The sequence below is a fragment of the Rhamphochromis sp. 'chilingali' genome, assembly GCF_963969265.1.
Source record: "Rhamphochromis sp. 'chilingali' genome assembly, chromosome: 8".
Taxonomy (NCBI): Eukaryota; Metazoa; Chordata; class Actinopteri; order Cichliformes; family Cichlidae; genus Rhamphochromis; species Rhamphochromis sp. 'chilingali'.
The window spans coordinates 8,881,874-8,900,911 of record NC_137935.1 but is presented as its reverse complement, the minus strand read 5'-3'; the positions used below and the strand labels follow the sequence as shown (position 1 = coordinate 8,900,911).

At 39.0% G+C, this 19,038-nt stretch overlaps 2 protein-coding genes across 2 annotated transcripts in view; both read left to right on the top strand.

Annotated features, from left to right (window-relative positions):
* The window catches only part of LOC308400483 (SR-related and CTD-associated factor 4-like), a 29,775-nt gene extending 21,491 nt beyond the window's left edge, over positions 1-8,284 (top strand). Inside the window, exons 17-18 of the mRNA XM_080888216.1 lie at positions 6,811-6,949; positions 7,156-8,284. Of these exons, the coding sequence (XP_080744342.1) occupies positions 6,811-6,949; positions 7,156-7,586 (570 nt within the window). The 3' untranslated portion in view covers positions 7,587-8,284. The remainder of the gene's footprint in view (positions 1-6,810; positions 6,950-7,155) is intronic.
* Positions 8,285-8,690: 406 nt separating this feature from the next.
* Positions 8,691-19,038, top strand: part of LOC308400605 (rho guanine nucleotide exchange factor TIAM1-like) — a 40,832-nt gene continuing 30,484 nt past the window's right edge. Inside the window, exon 1 of the mRNA XM_080888416.1 lies at positions 8,691-8,849. The gene's annotated coding sequence lies outside the window, so the exon portion shown is untranslated. The remainder of the gene's footprint in view (positions 8,850-19,038) is intronic.

Sequence of the window (19,038 nt, the reverse complement as noted above, 5' to 3'; positions counted from 1 at the left end):
TGCTTTTTGTTGTCAATGTACATCATACAACCGACATGTGGAAACTGTGGGTGCTGCAACGTGCAGTTAATATGAAAGTGGTTAGAACTGCATTTCCTCAAGTGGCCACTTGAGGTTGGTTCAAGCAGTGAGTCAGTCCCCATAGACTTTCATGTTTAAATGGCCAACTTTAAAAATAAGTTTACAGTAAGGTACTGGTCCGTCCTGGTAGCTAAACTACACCTACATAAAACTGTACAGATGGCATTATTTTTATTAGTTATCTGTTTATACTTGTGTAGCTGTGGCTAGCAGCTATCTGCCAAGCTTAATCTCTTCTCAATTGAATCACAGAGTTCTCAACCATGTATGCTATCTGACAAATATTACTGCTGGCTGTTTAGCCAGATGGACAGCAACCTGTTTGTGCTTCAGTCTTTGTTATTGAAATTGTAGTATTTTCTGTTTGGTACTAATCAGAGTGTGTGCACGATACATGGATCCACCTTGCTAACCTCTTCTGTGACTTCTGGCTACAGATACCCTCATGAATTTATGAACATTAAGACTTTAAAACAGGGATACGGTGATATGGTGGCCACATATCTTTTAATAATATATCTAAATTTAAAAAAAGACACGTGCATGTGTAGTTGTCTCCAAATGTAATTCATAGTGGTGGCATTATGAAAATCATTAAATATGTGACGAATGATTAATTGGCAACTCCTGTGAGTTACTGACGACATTCATGACATATTTAAGATTTACATCTAAAGAAGATTGTTTTAACGAGTGCACATCAGAGGTTACAACTTAACTTTTAACACATGAATCCAAATATTTCTGGTTTGTGTGTATTAGTTGTCCTGATATTAGGAAGTCGCAAAGAAGGGTGAGCAGCATATTGTATTCTATACAAGCACCAAGATTTGTTCTCCAGTTTCCGTGGCACCAAGGAGAGAATGTCTGGGCAGAAACAAATAGTGATCAATCTGCAGCATTTGCTAGCCTTTTAACCTCATGTGTTCACTGATTTACTGATCAGTGATTATCGTGCATTCAAGGGGTCACAAGCATAACTTGCATGAATTTAGGTTTGCAGATGGAATTATTGAGAATTATTGAAATTCTTTCCTGTAGTTGAAAACTAAAAAAAATAGGATGTCTATTGATTTTTATCTTATTCTTAAGATATATATATATAGTACTGTGCAAAAGTCCAGGTCTAGTTCTCCAGGCTTGAGGTCTTTCAAAGTTTTGCTTTTGACAACCTTCTGCTTTTTTGCTCATTTTCAGTCCAGTCCTTGTACCTGACCATTTTCACAGGACTTTCTTTTTTTTAAATCTGTCACCTAACACTGATTCAAGAATCATTAAAGCATAAAAAAGACACGGAACTCAGTGAACGATCCAGTGTTGTGTACATATAACAGAACCAACTTGAAATTGTATATTTAGAGACTGTGTTACTTGCATCTTGTCATATTCAATGAAAATTATTCCCATTTCTGTAATTGAATCAATGGAAAATGCCAATGGTGACGCAGTCTGACAGGCATGAAATTGTATTTTTCGCCACCAACCTCAATTCCAAAGAGCCTGTAGCCAGAAATTTGGCATGTATTGATATAATGCAATATGCTCTTAAATATTTTGAGGAAACTGGACAAGAAGAGGTAAGAAGAAGAGGCAGGCTTTAAAATCTGCAGCAGATGAACAGTGTCAGAAAGTCATGTCCTTAAGAAACAGGAAAACAATCCAGGAAAGACCTGACAAAAGACCTAAGAGATGCATCTGGGCCTTCAACTCATTCATCTGCTTACCAAAGACTCCTATGTGGTCTTAGTCGAAGGATGGCTGTCAAGAAGCCATTTTTAAGGACGGGAAATGGGCAGAAAGGGGTGAGCTATGCCAAATTAAACAAGAACTGAACTGAAACTCAGTTTTATGAATGAATCCAAATGTAAAATCTTTAGTTTATATTATATTGGGAGATGGGTGCAACAGTGAATGCCTACAGCAACCTCTAACATACTGTGGAGGCTCTGTCATGGTTTGGCATTTAATTTCAGCCAGTGATCTTGTCAGATTTAATAAAATTATGAAGGCAGAAAAATAGCATCAGATTCTGACCCACCATGCAATATCATCTTAAAAACATCTGATTGGCAAGAGCTTCACTTTCAGCATGTCTGTTATCCCAAACACCCTGAATTCAGTGAAAACAACAAAATGTAAAGTGTGAAACAAATAGTAAACAGATAAGGGCTGCCTTAATACTCGGTACAATACTGTATCTAAACTAAATTACCTGAGGATGCATTCATACAGCAAGCGTAGCATCATGAAAATGTTCCTTATTATTATGTATTGTTATACTTTAAATAATGTAGTCAGACCTAAAATAATAAATGGTAATTTAGTTAATTTTTTTTTAAATTTTTGTTATTAAATAAATAATTCTCATGAATTATATAGATAAACATTGTAATATAACTTTTTTCTATAGTATTTTTATTTTAGAAAGATTAATTTTGTTGCTAGTAGCAATGTATACTTCTGATATTGCATATGAACTTAAATTTCATAAAACTTGTATTCTTTTATTTTAAAATGAAAGGGGAAGATGAAACTTTGGGGATTCATCCATTTTCTTCTGCTTATCCGATTTGGGGTTGTGGGAACCTGGAGTGTATCCCAGCTATCATAGAGTGAAAGGCAGCCCTATATTACTATGCAGAGATGATGGAAAATGTAAACCATAGCTCACACATAACATTCACAGGACTTTAGAGGAAGCATAATAGAAATGCACAAAACTGGAAGTTTACAAAAGTGTATTTTAACTTCTAGTTGTTCATCCATTAAGAAGAACATCAGACCTTTTCATGTGTAATCAATACAGAAATCATGTTAATACCAAAGGCTTCACAAATATTTTCCTGCGACTGAATACAATTAAAAGTTCTATGATTAGAAAGGCAGTTCAGTGATATCCATGATACTACAGTAAGCTCTCGGTCTGTGTCATAGAGGTACAGTGTTTGTCTGTTTGGGTTGCTCTATGTTACTTATTTGACCCTATTTTGTGATTTGTTTTTTCCTATTTGTGATGAACACTATTTACAATGCTTCACTAAGTAGACAAGTGCTGGGGTAAAAAAAACCTTTCTCAGGTCAAACACCTGGACATATTTAATGTTTAATCTTTTCCCTAACTATTTGAGCTATTGTTGTGCGGCTTTTATTCAAACTGGACTTTGTTACTTTAATTTTTAAAAAGAGAAATAAAGTCATTCATTGAATAAAGCCTTATAACCTGACAAGCTAGAAACTATGATTCTTACAAGTGTGCTGTACATTATCAAAATACAGAAAGTACCTTATACAGATTTAAAATGTCATGTTACATTGACCTTTGACCTCTCTTTCAAGTTCAATAAAGTGATCCAAAGTGATAATAGTGCTATATAGAGCTATATAAAACTTTGTTTCTAACTGCCATTGTTTACGTTGTGAACATATAAATATAAAGGAAAATATATTTGGGATTTTTAAATATCGTGTTACTCTGACCTCTGACCTCTCTTCAAGGTCAAATAAGGTCAAGCTTTTATTAGGTCAGCTTTCATAAAATGGTTTTTATCTTTAGATCTGTGTTTACAGTTCTGCTGCCTTTGTTTGCACTGACAACATTTTGGGATTCTAAATCTCCCATTATAGTTTGCATCCAAATATCATGTTACATTTGACCTCTGATCTAATTTTTATATTCAACATCTGCTTTTTTTTTTCAAGTTAACCCAAATTTTGTGATATATTTTAAGAAAATATTGTCTAGAGAAAAAGAATGAGCTGACGATTTAGTTAGAAATATACTGTAGTATAAAACTGTAATATAAGCTCAAGTTATTCATTTGCAATTATTCACAAATCAGTAACTATTATCCATTACTCCTACATAATAATTGTGTTGTCAAAGAAGACATCCTCCATGCAACCTTTATTTGATTTTTATTTACTGCACTATAAACTTCTTAAAGTATGTTTAAAGTAAAATGTAATACAATTCTCTTAAAAGTAAGTGAAATGATTAAACTGTTCAGTCTGGCAAAAGTGTCATATCTGACGTTTTTGTTTATGCCGGTTCAGAGGTGTGTGTTTTACTGTTCGCTGGGTATGTAGAGACAAATGCAACTTCAAACCTCGGATACTGAAAGTGAATGGAAAAACTTTATAAAAATACAGGGAGTGCAGAATTATTAGGCAAATGGGTATTTTGTCCACATCATCCTCTTCATGCATGTTGTCTTACTCCAAGCTGTATAGGCTCGAAAGCCTACTACCAATTAAGCATATTAGGTGATGTGCGTCTCTGTAATGAGAAGGGGTGTGGTCTAATGACATCAACACCCTATATCAGGTGTGCATAATTATTAGGCAACGTCCTTTCCTTTGGCAAAATGGGTCAAAAGAAGGACTTGACAGGCTCAGAAAAGTCAAAAATAGTGAGATATCTTGCAGAGGGATGCAGCAGTCTCAAAATTGCAAAGCTTCTGAAGCGTGATCATCGAACAATCAAGCGTTTCATTCAAAATAGTCAACAGGGTCGCAAGAAGCGTGCGGAAAAACCAAGGCGCAAAATAACTGCCCATGAACTGAGAAAAGTCAAGCGTGCAGCTGCCAAGATGCCACTTGCCACCAGTTTGGCCATATTTCAGAGCTGCAACATCACTGGAGTGCCCAAAAGCACAAGGTGTGCAATACTCAGGGACATGGCCAAGGTAAGAAAGGCTGAAAGACGACCACCACTGAACAAGACACACAAGCTGAAACGTCAAGACTGGGCCAAGAAATATCTCAAGACTGGTTTTTCTAAGGTTTTATGGACTGATGAAATGAGAGTGAGTCTTGATGGGCCAGATGGATGGGCCCGTGGCTGGATTGGTAAAGGGCAGAGAGCTCCAGTCCGACTCAGACGCCAGCAAGGTGGAGGTGGAGTACTGGTTTGGGCTGGTATCATCAAAGATGAGCTTGTGGGGCCTTTTCGGGTTGAGGATGGAGTCAAGCTCAACTCCCAGTCCTACTGCCAGTTTCTGGAAGACACCTTCTTCAAGCAGTGGTACAGGAAGAAGTCTGCATCCTTCAAGAAAAACATGATTTTCATGCAGGACAATGCTCCATCACACGCGTCCAAGTACTCCACAGCGTGGCTGGCAAGAAAGGGTATAAAAGAAGAAAAACTAATGACATGGCCACCTTGTTCACCTGATCTGAACCCCATTGAGAACCTGTGGTCCATCATCAAATGTGAGAGTTACAAGGAGGGAAAACAGTACACCTCTCTGAACAGTGTCTGGGAGGCTGTGGTTGCTGCTGCACGCAATGTTGATGGTGAACAGATCAAAACACTGACAGAATCCATGGATGGCAGGCTTTTGAGTGTCCTTGCAAAGAAAGGTGGCTATATTGGTCGCTGATTTGTTTTTGTTTTGTTTTTGAATGTCAGAAGTGTATATTTGTGAATGTGGAGATGTTATATTGGTGTCACTGGTAAAAATAAATAATTGAAATGGGTATATATTTGTTTTTTGTTAAGTTGCCTAATAATTATGCACAGTAATAGTCACCTGCACACACAGATATCCCCCTAAAATAGCTAAAACTAAAAACAAACTAAAAACTACTTCCAAAAACATTCAGCTTTGATATTAATGAGTTTTTTGGGTTCATTGAGAACATGGTTGTTGTTCAATAATAAAATTATTCCTCAAAAATACAACTTTCCTAATAATTCTGCACTCCCTGTATATATAGAGCTGCTGTCATGTATGGAAAAGGTATCCGAGGTCCTAGTGGTTCAGTTCAGTTAAAAATGACCTGAAAGTAAAACATTTGTCTAAAATCTGAACTTCCTAACTAAAACCTTTTTTAAATGCCATGCCCTTTAAAGTTCAGTTCGTTCACATAGAAGTGGTGGTCTTTTTCTTTGTAATCAGTGTCACATAACCAACTTATTCTGTTTCTGGTAAAGTTTTATGAGACTGATTCCTCTTAAAATGATTACTGACTTGTAAATGATTGCCTAAATGTCAACATGGCACACTTTGATGCCTTTCATATCTTTGATCATAAATCAGACTGGGATGAATTTTAGCAGATTTAAAGACATAAAAGTCATATTTTACTGGTACCTGACCAAACATTGGTGCAATTTCAAAAATTGTATTGCAAATAAACAAATACAGTGCTTAAATCTACTGTGCAATCTACTTTCCAAGGTGAAGGTGTTAGCCTCTTGTTGATCTGTGGGCATCTGCCACATGCCAACCTTTTAACCTTTTGCAACAGCTTTAATGTTTATTTCAGTTTGATATTGTGTGATTAGCAGCAGAGAACTCAGTTTTCTGTGGATTAATGAAAACTTTGAGGAATGCTGTAAAATAAAATACCAATTAAAAACTTTTTTTTTTCAAGTGACACCAAAAAAATACCAGTGGGTGTTATCAATGAGCAACATTATGCTATGGAATCAGAAGATGCTGAACCAGAATCAGATGTTGCTTCCTGTTAAAGGGAGTGTTTCCTTCACGCTATTACCAAGTGTTTGCTTAAAGGGAATCGTTTGATTGTTGGGTTTTCTCTCTATTATTGTAGAGTCTTTACCATACAACAGCAAGTACCTTGTGGTGACTGTTGTTGTGATTTGGCGCTATATACGTAAAATTGAATTGAATTTAAAAAAAAATCTTTAAGGTCACATCAGAAAGATTATCTTTTTCATTTACACTAATTTTAAGGATACCATTATATTTCTTTGTCTTCCAGTTACCACCAGTTCAACAGACAGAACTCATCGGAAGTTCGCCTGTCTTCCCAAGCCCTATTATGCTATCTCCTACATCCATGCCTCCAGCAGGAGTTCCTTTCATCCCCACAGAGTTTGATCCAACAAAGTTGGCAGCCGGTGAGAAATCTTCGCTAAATGCTATGGATTTTAAAATCTGTTATCTAAACCTAAGATTCAGTGGCAGTCAAAGTAGATTGTGTTTAAATTTAGTAAAAATCTATGCTGCATTTCTTTAAATGTTTTCTCTTTTTTTTCCTGCTGCAATTATACTTCATTTCTGTTTGAAAATCAATACAACCTTATCTTAAACTCTTTTGCAACAGGAAGTATAAAATCTCCAGAGATATCCACAGAAGATCCTAAAGGAAAGAAAGGTGCTTCTGTTGATGTCATGACTGCCAACCAGCTGGGGCATCCCACATCACCAGTAATGACCCTGCCGAGCCCTGCTATCATGCAGGGACACAGCCCGGGTATGCCACCTCTGCAACCGCCTCCCGGCATGACAAATCCTCATATGCCTCCTTTCCTCTCACCTCCAAGCATGCCACAAATGCCCCCGCAAATGATTCCAGGAGGACCCATGTTTCCATCAGACAGGTTCAGAATGCCCATGCCGTTCCCTCCTCGCGGTCCCCCCTTCCATCGACATCCTTCCATGGGACCCGAGAGCATAAATGACAGGGAAGGAAGGCAGTTCCGAAATGCGAGGCCTGGATTTGGGTGTCCACCTTTTCACAGAGGGAGGTGGTAAATGCAAGAGGACTAATGAACCTATGGAAAGGAGCGGGGTTTATGTGGAACCACTGTGACAAAGACTGCTGTTATCTGTGAGTGGTGCATCAAAAAAACTGTTTAAAATTGTCACTGCACCAGATCCCTTTCCCAGCGTCCAAAATGAAAAGGAATACACTATTTTGTGATGTGATACCAACTTCTTTAAGTTCATCAACCAAGAGATTTGTTGCTGTAAATAATGTAATTGCTTGTAGCTGTTTGTTATTTTTTTTGTATACCTAAAAGTTGTGGAGTTTATGGTTGAGTCTTTAATTGGTAGGTGCAGGTACAAACAAAGGCAATGTCTGTATTTTTGAGCATATTCCTTTATCAGAGTTTTGTGTATGGAAGAAAATTATATAACATTTTTGGTATTTTGTTTTTAGTAGACTGCCTTTGTACTACGTTGATATTTAAGTCTTCACATGGAAAAAAAAAGGTTGTCATGTGAAGAATATTTCATTCCTGCCAGTAGAGGGTAGAGTACACCCTGTTTCCTAAGGTCACACCTTGTAGGATCATGTGGAGTGAATATTGAAGAGTTACTGCCATTTGATCATGTGATGTATTTCTGTTGATCAAAGTTATTTTGTTAATAAATTGTCCTGCATGAGGGGGTTTAACATAACAGAAATTTCAGGAACCTTTGGAAAGGCGCACGCAGATCCTGTGATATTTGTTTTAAAGGAGTTTGTTTCATACCTTGGCGCCTGTCTTATTATAACTGGTCACGAATTTGCAGATTTTAGCTATGAAATCTCGACAGTGATAATGACTGATGGTTGCTTACACTGCTTAAACCGAGTTCAGTCTCCATCACATATCACCTCGCATAGATTTGCTTACACAGAAAGACCTCCAGGCGCTAGACGCGCAAGCATTCTGCAATAAGGAGAAATGCGCAGAGATCTTTTTTTATGGTCTCCGGTTCTTATTATTTTCTTTTTGTACACCAAAACATTTAGTGGACAAAGTCACTGGACGCCGATTCGAAGCTGCACAGCCGATTGGCTGTGAGAAAACATAAGTGGCATTCTCATGATCCACTTGTACTCCGTCTCCAAGGGCCGTGGGCTCCGCCCCTCTCAGCGGTGTGGAAACAACACGCATGGTCCGTGGACAGGCAGACCTTGGAGAAGCGACTGGATTGTGAGACATGGATGGGCATTACCGGTGTGTGAAACATGGGAATTTCAATGTTAGAGCGCAAGCGGGCAAATCATGACCGAGGCGGAGACAGGTAAGGAGACCCGGCTTACCACGCCGCCCGCATCATTAGAAGGAAAAATCGGCTCGATATCCGATCAAACTCCCGCGTGGTCCTAGCGCCGTCTCCACGCATGATCGCATCACTCAATCATACAAGTTTATCAGTGGTGACAGACGCTGCCGCACTGAAGCTGGCGGTGCGGTCGGTCCAGCGGACGAGCCGGGCAAGATGCGGCTTTTTTGTGCGCGGAGTGTTGATGCCCAATAATTCAGTCTCACCTCGGTTGTTTTGGGGGTGCAAACAGTCATGTGCTGTGCCTGAATGATGGGAGACACGCAGCTGGGTTAACATGCATGTCCAGCCGTTCGAGCCCAGTGTATGAATACACCAGCATGAACAAATTATGCAAGACGTGCAGAGCGGGCAAGATGCCCGCCTTGACACCTTGCAGGTTTTTGAGCACCTCCGTGGTCATTTGGACAGTTTCGAAAATGAGAAGCGTGTGATTTGAGTGCGGTACATTGTTGCATGAAGCACAGCACATCACTGATCCAGCGCTGTTTGTTGGTGTAATGAGACTACACCTTAGTAAACAGACCGTATGCAGGTGACTCAACTGAAAAGCGGCAGCTCATTTGTGTACTCCAATGACCTTATGTCACGTTTGTTGCAGCGTCACTGCCATAGACTGCTGCTGAAAGTGTTACTTCCTGTCTTGTCACTGTGTAGGTCTTTAGCCGCATCAGATTTCATATATATGGAGGGAAAATAGATAGATAGTGATTACTATTAATTTACAACTAGCCAACGTGTTTTTGCAGTTCATGCTATCAGGAGAAACATGGGCTCATAAAAAAATATCTCACCCTATTTGGTTGTGGTGCAGCTTCTTAGTCAGCAGCTCCTATGTCTTGCGAGCCAAGACACTGCCTACTGTGCAAGTGATTGAAGCACTTGTAAAGATAATACCAGCAATAACATCTTAACTGTTACAATACACAGCGGAAAATAACTTTTATAAAGACTGAAGTTACAGTAACAGGATGGCTAGCAGTCATGTGTTGTTGCATCACTTGAAGTGCAGCTGAACCTTTGAACATCCAGGGTTTGTGAAGTACACTTAAATTCACAATTGCCACGACAGCTTATAAGCACATACATGCTGCAGACCCACATGCAAATGCAGTCAAGTTGTTGCAAGTATTAATGAGGAGGGAAAAAATGGATCAACTAGTTTTTGGGTATCAAAAAATGCTGAATGACATCCAATAAAACAAGCCCAAACCACATCAGGCATACATTTAGAGATGAAAGGTATCAGGAAGGGGAAACTTGATTTAAATACCACAGGGCTAGTTTTCAATGCAAATTATGCGCTTCTTTTTTGCCCTGTTACATGATGATAAACTAACACGATGATAACTGAAAACTAACACTGTTCATATCTGTCTTTGGAATTAAGTCAGTTTCAAAGGTGACAGAAGAAAAAATGTATCTTTAAATGTTCATAGAAGTCATTGTGGATGGATTTAAACACCACAGGTCTGTTCAGCATACCTCCAAAAGGAATAAGGTGGGTGCCCTTTGAGTTTTGTTTCTTCACGCAGTAGTTTTTAGTTAAAATTCCCATTATTTCTTGAGTTATCTCAATATTTAAAAGATCCTGCACATTTTGGGGGGTTGTTTGGTTTGTTATGGTGAGTACCTATTTGTGGATGGCCTAAAAGCTTAAAAAGGAGCAGGTTTCCCTACATGTGTTTGGAAGGTATTCTTCCAGTGTTTACAGAACCTTTCCATAACAATGAAAGTGGAGAACCACGGAAATCAAACGACCATCTTTATGAGCATCCAGCAGCTTGGCCTCAGGGTTTCCTTCGAAGTGGTAACTTGAGTGCAAGCTTGCATGTATGACATGCCTGCACAGAGACCTCACTCTTTCTCTGCCCCCTTATTTTTGTTGTAAAGTTGCACTTAATATTTCTCCCCTCTGGCTTGCGTCAACAGTTGTTAACTTTGCATCTCAAAGATCTCAAATGTTAGACCAGCATGAAGCAGTCCAACAACTCTGCTCATGAAAGAATCCCTGCACAGTTTTATGGTAATTTGTTGGCTTTTGGTACAATCCATGACTTTGTTCTTCATGCGTGTACAGAAATGTACTACCAAGCAAAGTTGATTTCTCGAGATGCGCATAATCTAACCCTCATAAGTGCTCTTTTTGAATTATTCATTTCCATCCCACTTGCACATAACTCTTCATTCATTTGCAAATTGGTGCAAAGTAAATACTGAAGGCAGTCTAGTGTTTTTTGCTTAGTGCCAAGTGAATAACATACAGAGATCAGTGTGATCATACTAACGCCAACCATTCACTGAAATGTAAACTTACTACTACCTTTTGCACTACAGTGGTTTGAATTGTAACTTCACAACCACGGCTGGATTTTTGTTAGATCACTGGTATCCCAGTGTTGGCTTTTCAAACAATCCATTTAAACAGTCAGCGAGTAGGAGAGGAGGCGTGTTGTGGAAATATTAATTACAGAAGTTAGACCACAACCACAGAGCTGGAAATCCTTTCCAAAAGGAAACTTATTTTATACTGCTAAGCCGCTGATTGTAGGTATTACAATGAGAGTATTGAGTTGAGCTAAAGCCTCAGTGCCATGTACACGCAATAAAACAACCACCTCTATATTCCTAATTGCACATTGCTTGCAAGAATTGTAAAGCATCTGAACAAACTCCTGGCTTACATGGAGTTGTGAGTTTCTGTCAGTATCCTACTTGCTTTAGCAGAGTCCAAGCTCCCCAAATATTTAATGGTAGAACTACTGATCAGCACTTGATTGATCCATTGACTCTGAATGAGAATCAAATGGGAAACCAGCAACTCTGAACATGGATATATCATTTAAATTCTTGTTGAAAGGTAAAAAAGTTTGTCAAATGTGAGAATTTTCTTGCCTTCCGTTTTTCATAACGGAACGTTTAATGTTTTGAAGTTTAAGGTAAAACTTGAATCAGGTTGTTATACACAATTTTTTTTTTTGTGATCTGACACTATTGTGTAACATTGATGTTGCAGCTGCAAACTCTGCTATCCAGAGTCTTGTGATAAATATGGTCTTCAGAGGTTGGTTGCCAGATTTATCTTGTGAGAATTATGTGCTCTAATACTCCATGGACCGACAGATTTTTATAACAGACTAAGACATATTTCACATTGCAGCCATATGCACAAGTGAAGTTATCCATTTTTTTTTTTTTTTTATCCGTTGATCTCAAAATGTTTAGTACAACAGTTTTGAGTAGATTAATTAAGGACACCCATGCTTTCCAATCCACTTCTGTTTACATCCATGTGATACGGTGTGGCAGACGAGAGCTCGGCATTCCCTCGTTTCTCCTGACAGGACATCCGTCTCCATTAGAGAATATTATTAATATCCATCTTAGGATGGTTAAGAATGTTGCTCATTGTTTGCTACACGTGTAGTCAAGTGTAGTAATTTTATTCTAAATCTTAAGCATTGTACTTGAAACAACCTTTGAACCCCGTGTCTTCATATCACATGCATTTCGAAAGGTCTTTCATGTTTTTCTAATTTAACACAGATTCTCAGGAAGTCGCCGTGTATTCCTGGCTATGAAATGTCTGTTATGTTGAATTCCTAATATGCTGACAGTTTGCATTATCTCGAGAAGCATCTAAAGGGCTTGCCAAGATTTGATCCCAGATGCTTCCAGAGGACAACGCCTCCAGCAGTGCTGCACATCAGTGTAACTGTGATGCACTCCATATACTGTGAGAGAAACTTGTGTTGTATTCCACTAAGCTTAGAAAGCAAGAAAACCAAAGGACTTTAACTTCCTAAGTTTTAGCTTCGAAAGTGCTGCAGAGGCATTTTGTATGACTGTAAGCCTGACCTCTAAGCACAATGAAAACGCAGGCTTCTCATAAATTATTACAGACTTAGATTAACATTCTCAAAGACGGCATGAATAACATTGTGCTTCTTTGTCAAATCAACTTCACAGCAAACAAGAGCTTCAGAACCTTATTACCTTGTTATTGGGATATTATTGTGTACATGCAGTATTCAGTAGCGCCTTTAGTACGCGTTTTCCGCAATGGCTTTTGGAAAGATAAATGAGTATTTAAACATCGTGTTAAAGCTGTGTTCCTTCTATTTCTGAGCTGTGAGAAGAAACGTGTGACCAGCTGTCAAAAATGCACATGGCGATGATCATCAGCTTCACGTGGCTGATACAGCCTTGTGGTTTAGGATGAATAATAGATACTAAGTGCACAAAACTGCTGAGGCTATGAGTCACTTTGGGGTGATGGGAGTTGAGCTAACTTTAACACACCATTGGTCACAAAAAATAACTTTTCAGAGCCCCTTTTTGCTTGCCTTGGTTTGAATCTGCGTCGAATGCGCTTTCACCGGCATACAAAAACAATTGGTTGCCAAGGATATGCTTTCAAAGCTCCCTCAAAAAACATTTATTTGGTCACATGGAAGTTAATCTGTACTAAAATGTGGTAAGATAAGTCTAGGTCACATAAAGTACAAGTGCTTTATGTCGCTATTGGTGTTTTAAATGCCTCTAGTTAAGAGAAAGGTAGATTTTAGATAATTACTTGACTTTTAAACCGATTTATACATTTAAAATATTAATAATTTGCATGTTTCAGCTATCCAGTTGCTATTGCTTTTGCCTATATTTTTTTTTATCTTTTATGATATAATAGACATATTAAATGATATTCTGATTATTTTTTTGAAAGCTACCAGAATGTATTTAAAACATTTACATGAGCTTACACGTTTTATAGGCACAACTGTGTATGCTTTGTGTAACTGGCTTAGTATGTATCAGACTCTACAGAGCAATTTATAAAGACACTTTAAAATATTACTGGCATCTTTTAATAACTAATATTGGGGAGCCACCTATGCTGCACAGGATCAATCCCAACCAATCAGTTCCAGCGTTTTCTTTACACTCTAAATTATTTCTCTCTCTATACCAGCGTCTTTGAAGTCTACTCTTGAGAGGCAAGTCTCTGCTGGAGACCACTGGATCCTCCACTAATGATCTCTATCCAGGCTGGGCTTGCTACTTTCATGTCTTGCGTAACAGTTGCATTTTTTTCTCTTTAGATATCATTCGTACATAGTGCTCCTCTTCAGTACAATGGATCCACAGAAGGGCACGGATGAGGGAGGGGGTTGGTGATTGAGGAGACCTTCAAGAAAATAAGACAAACACTTAAACCCTCGTGGTGATGGATGTTCTTTTTAATGTTAATGTCAATTTGGTGGCTGAACCAAATCCTGCATATAGTATTAGACCCAGCGTGATGTGTGAACAGTTTGTATTTTTCAGAGTTGTTGATTCAACATCTTGAGTTGTGGGTAAAACTCATCCGTGTCTATTTGAAGGAAGACGATAATTGGTGTAAGACAAGAAGGTATCTTGGCTTTGTAGTTTGTAGTGGTTGCTGTTTTTAATACACATCCATAGTTTCATTGTACTCGATTTGTTTAGCATTTCGTATAATATTGCAGATGCTGCTGAATGGCAGGCTTTGCCATTAAATTTTAGGCCTAGTCAGGAAGTCATACTACTGCAACCTGATAATAATAAGCTACGTAAGCTTGCATGGCCCTTCATGGAAATGAGTTTTTTGTGTGACCAGTAATGTTTTTGGTTGCAAAAGTATTAATGCAAAATGATGGTGACTTTAACTTCAAAGCTACATCACGTTGAATGACGCACCACTTCATGGTCCATTCAGAATTGCTATAATAAAGCAAGTGTCGTCAATTATTAACTGACCTTTATTTAAAGCTGTTGTGGGGAGCAGCGGTTTGATTTGGCTAGTTAGACATGTTGGGTTTCTTTGCCTTGAAAAAACGACACTGACTTTTGCCATGGCTTGAGGAATCAATGACCTCACTACGGAAGAAATTAGAATTTATGTGACCGAGTAACAGTTATAGCAGTTATGAAAAAACAAAAAAAAATCCCCCCCCAAAAAACTCATTGTCTTTGCAATCACATTCAAAACCCACCTTGGGGAAGCCATTCTCCAATTTAAATGAGATTGTTTTTTTTGTTGAAGACAAAGCACAGCTTATTACTAACACCACCCCTGCTGCGAAGCCTTGTGGTGACAGCATCCCCTGTTTTACTGGCAAAGTTAAGACACAAATTAAAGGGGGTGTAGGTAAATTTAAAAGGGGGGAGAGTCAGGGGCTTCCTTACTACCTGAATCCAGCTCTGTTTTGTTGAACATCCAATACATGTTTCTACTCTGTCATTCTGATCTTGAACTTAACTATATCCTCACAAAAGTATTCCTGTGATTACTTTGCCTTCAGCTGATTTTTTTCCCCCTCTTGCTATGGCTGAAGGTGATTGGCATTGATTGTGGTTGGTTGTGACACCTGCACAGCATCAGCAGTCTGAAGTGCTGTTGTGGATCTGTACCCGTAGTCTCACCTGCCAAATTGCTCCAGCGGTATTGAATGTCCTGTCAATGTATTGGATGTCCAATTCAATCAGCATCCAAATTGAGTGCAGGCAGCGCTGGTTTTAATAGCCTTGTGCCAGTGATGAGAAAGCAGAGTATTTTTTTTATCTGAGCTCCATGTAAGCAGTCTACATTTCTGAAATGCCTGTGGTGACAGCAGAGGAGGATTCAGCATTAGCCTACATTTCACTGACGGATGCATTTATTGCAATGCTGTCTTATTCATTTTTTTTTCTTTTTTGGGGGCAGGGAGTAATTCCAATCTCATCTCATGTAACACAAATTTATTAAACTTTAATTTTATTCTCCGATGTTGTTTATTTGAAAAGTAACTTTAGATTTGTATTGGGATGTGGGTTTGATGGCCCGTTGTTTTTAAGCAATACTCTCATAATAACATCCCTAGTGTGTCATGTGTACTGAGATCTTTTCAAGATCAAATTCCACCTAATTGTTTGCTAATTGGAAAAACAATTAGTGCCACATGGTACAATTTGTGTGTCTAATGCTGACAAATTACAGGTTATGCTTTTGCATGCTAGAGATATTTTTCTCTATGATTAAAACTTGGTGGTTATGTTTATTATCATTATCATTTTTTTAATATTAGTGGCATAACCTTGGTAGAAGAGGAAGCCAGCATGACAACACTGTAGGGCCATCCCCCCCCCCCCCCCCTTTTTTTTTTTTTTTTTTTTTTTAGGTTTTTGTCATAATCATCCAAAAGAATTCATCCCACCAATCTCTGGACTCTTTCTAGACACACTAAGCTCTGTGAACTCTATGCCTCTTCTCTCTGTGACTGTTAGGGTGTCTATGCTCTCAGCTAGCTTGGGGCGTGTTCAGTTCAGTTCAGTGTGCATGCAAAGCTGCTTCTGAGGCGCATGATGCAGGCTGCAGCTGAGCAGACACTGCTCTGCCCTCGCTTCCCTGTCCTATCCTTTCTCTGTCCCCGCGTCCTCTGCCGGTTCCGTCATTTCAAAATGAATCCCACACCTCTGTCACTGCTGATGTGAAAGCCACACGACATCACTGGTGCTATGACAACAGCAAGTCCTGCCTCTCTCACATTCACAAGTGCATTGTGGGCTGTCAGTGAATATACCAATTACAAACTGCAACAGAATAACTGTGACCTTTCAGCCTTCATTGGCTTAGAGGCACACATTAATTTCATTTTCCGGAATTTTGTTTTAACGAATCTTCAGACCCCTTTATCTTTGGCAAAATGAAAGTGAAATTTACATTTAGGCTTCTGATCAAAATCAAAAATGAGCAACACAGGCCTGAATCTGACTGTTCTTTGTCCCATTAGTTTGTTCCCAATAAACCGTTCTGCAGCATATAGTGTAAATATCATGCTTCCTTAAAGGGAGTGGAGGGGCAATTATAGAGGAGGAGAGGGAGGAACATGCATTCCTGTTTGTAGTTTAGGGGGTTGGAATTATAGAGTGAAGAGGGAGCAACAAGGGAGGGAGTAAAGAGTGTGAAAGAGTCAGCTGGAGAAGGGGAGGGGGTACAAACGGCACTCCCTCTCTCCCTCAGTTCTTCAACTCATCCTTGGATACAGGAGTCAGTCTGCTGTGGACTTGCAGGAGGAATACCAATCATCACCTCATTTATATTTTGAAATATCCCTCTTATTGGTGCATCAGATTTAACTGGAGGAAGAGTAGAATTATAACTTCCATGAGAACATTAAGGTAAGTCACTAGTTGTGCATTTTCTGTGCCATGCCACGTGTTTGGTAGTTGGTTAGGAGATAGAAAAGGCAAATGGCTCTTTACCCTCAAGCTTCCTACTTTCTAAAAGTGTTGCTAAATATCAGCAGTTCAAATGTCACACATTTTCTGGTACGTTTCAGTAGTTAAATTGGTCAGATGCAGCCAGCTCTCTCGTGAACCATATTGTTCCCTCCTGAGATGTGTAATTTCAGGATTTATTAGCTTTGACTGCAATATTCTCATTAGTGTCCACTCGTTTTTGCAATCCCATTCTTCCAGCAATTTAATATTATATTAAGTTGTAACCATACCCTGAGGCCCCGTAGCCTCAGGGTATGGGGATTCCTCAGTGTATGTACCTGTAGTAATCCTGTGTATTGCAAACTTTAGGCAATAAGGCATTGTGTTATCCACTTCACTCCTAGATGCAAACAATGCACCCTGTGTCTGTGTCATTGTAATGACAAAGCAGTGGTGGTGGTGGCAGGTTTGTGATGCTGACAAAGGGAGATGATGAATTGCAAATGTGAGAGATGTCCAAAGCCAAGGAGAATTCCCAGAGCGCATCACGGGGGGAGTGGGGGGGAGGCTTTACGTTGTGAGTTCATTTAAAACCCGAACTTTGTGCTTGAAAGCTGGTTGTGACTCCTGCAGTGGGGAGAGGGCGAGAAATGGTCATCTGGTGTTATAGTTATGGTAATGTATTGACTGTTCACGGCTTAGCAGGACAGGGGGTCGGATTCTGGCCTTCAGGCTTGTAAATCTTGATGATGCTCCTGTTGTGATTGGAGGAAAGCAGGCTTCGAAAAACACAAACTCTGAGTTCCTGTTAAAAGCTTGACACAAAAGTCACATGCAGTGTCCTCAGTCTAAATTTGTCTTAACAAAATTATTCTCAGCAGAGGAAAATAACCACTGATTGGTTTGCGCAATCTTATGCGATAAGCTTCACTTAATTAAAAGTTATTACCGTGTGCCATGAAACAAGGGTTATATTGTAGGTTTACAGGCTAAGAGTTCATCTGAGATCACGTGGTATTTCAGATACTAAGCTCATAAGATTTCAACTGAACTATTTGAGGCAGAATTCAGCATGCTGGAACTTGCTCTGCCACAACTCAAATTATTTTCAGTTTGCAGTTTTATGTGCATAAAACTTTGTTACCTTTCAAAGGGACTAGAGCATGTACTTACGATTGCAGGTATTTTCTTTCCTGGTAGTCACAGAATGTTGGGTTTGCTATTCAGTTTACTTATAAGCCTGAGCTAGGGTAAGAATAATATATACATATGCACTTTTTTTCTTCTATAGCATTTAGAAAAGCAAGTATACAACTGTTTATAAAAATAAAAATTAACCTAACGTCGGTGGAATTTGTGCGACATCCCACAGTCTTTAAAAATAGAAGCATACTTTGATGCCTCCATGAGATTGAATTACTGCTGGGCTGTCATAATAAACACCATTTACATCCCACTGAGCTTTGTGAAAGTACATTGTATCTGCTGTCGGTAAATGTAACCTAAGGTGCAGTCAAAAAAAAAAAAAAAATCCTTCAATATCCATTAATATATGAAACCTAATGGGTGGAGGTGCTGTACTTTACCTGAAATTTGACTTTCTAAGTGACATGCCACAGGCTGATAAAGGAGGCTTGTGCTGGAAATTGTAATCAGGGATGTTTGGAGGAAGTGGACAGATTTCAACCAAGCTTTGTGTAGTCATGTGTGTCAGGACTGTGCTCAGTTCTGCCTCACTGCACAATGCAACACAGTGGGGACCCGGGAGCTTCAGGGGTGTTGTGGTGAAGGTGGAGCTTGGGAATGACTTCATGGGCTGTTTTCACAGATACATTGGTGTCAAATCTCCTCATTGTGTTTAAATTGTATAGTAAAGTCTTAAAGAAACGCAGCAGCCCAAGGAGCCGCATGCACTTGCATATTGAGA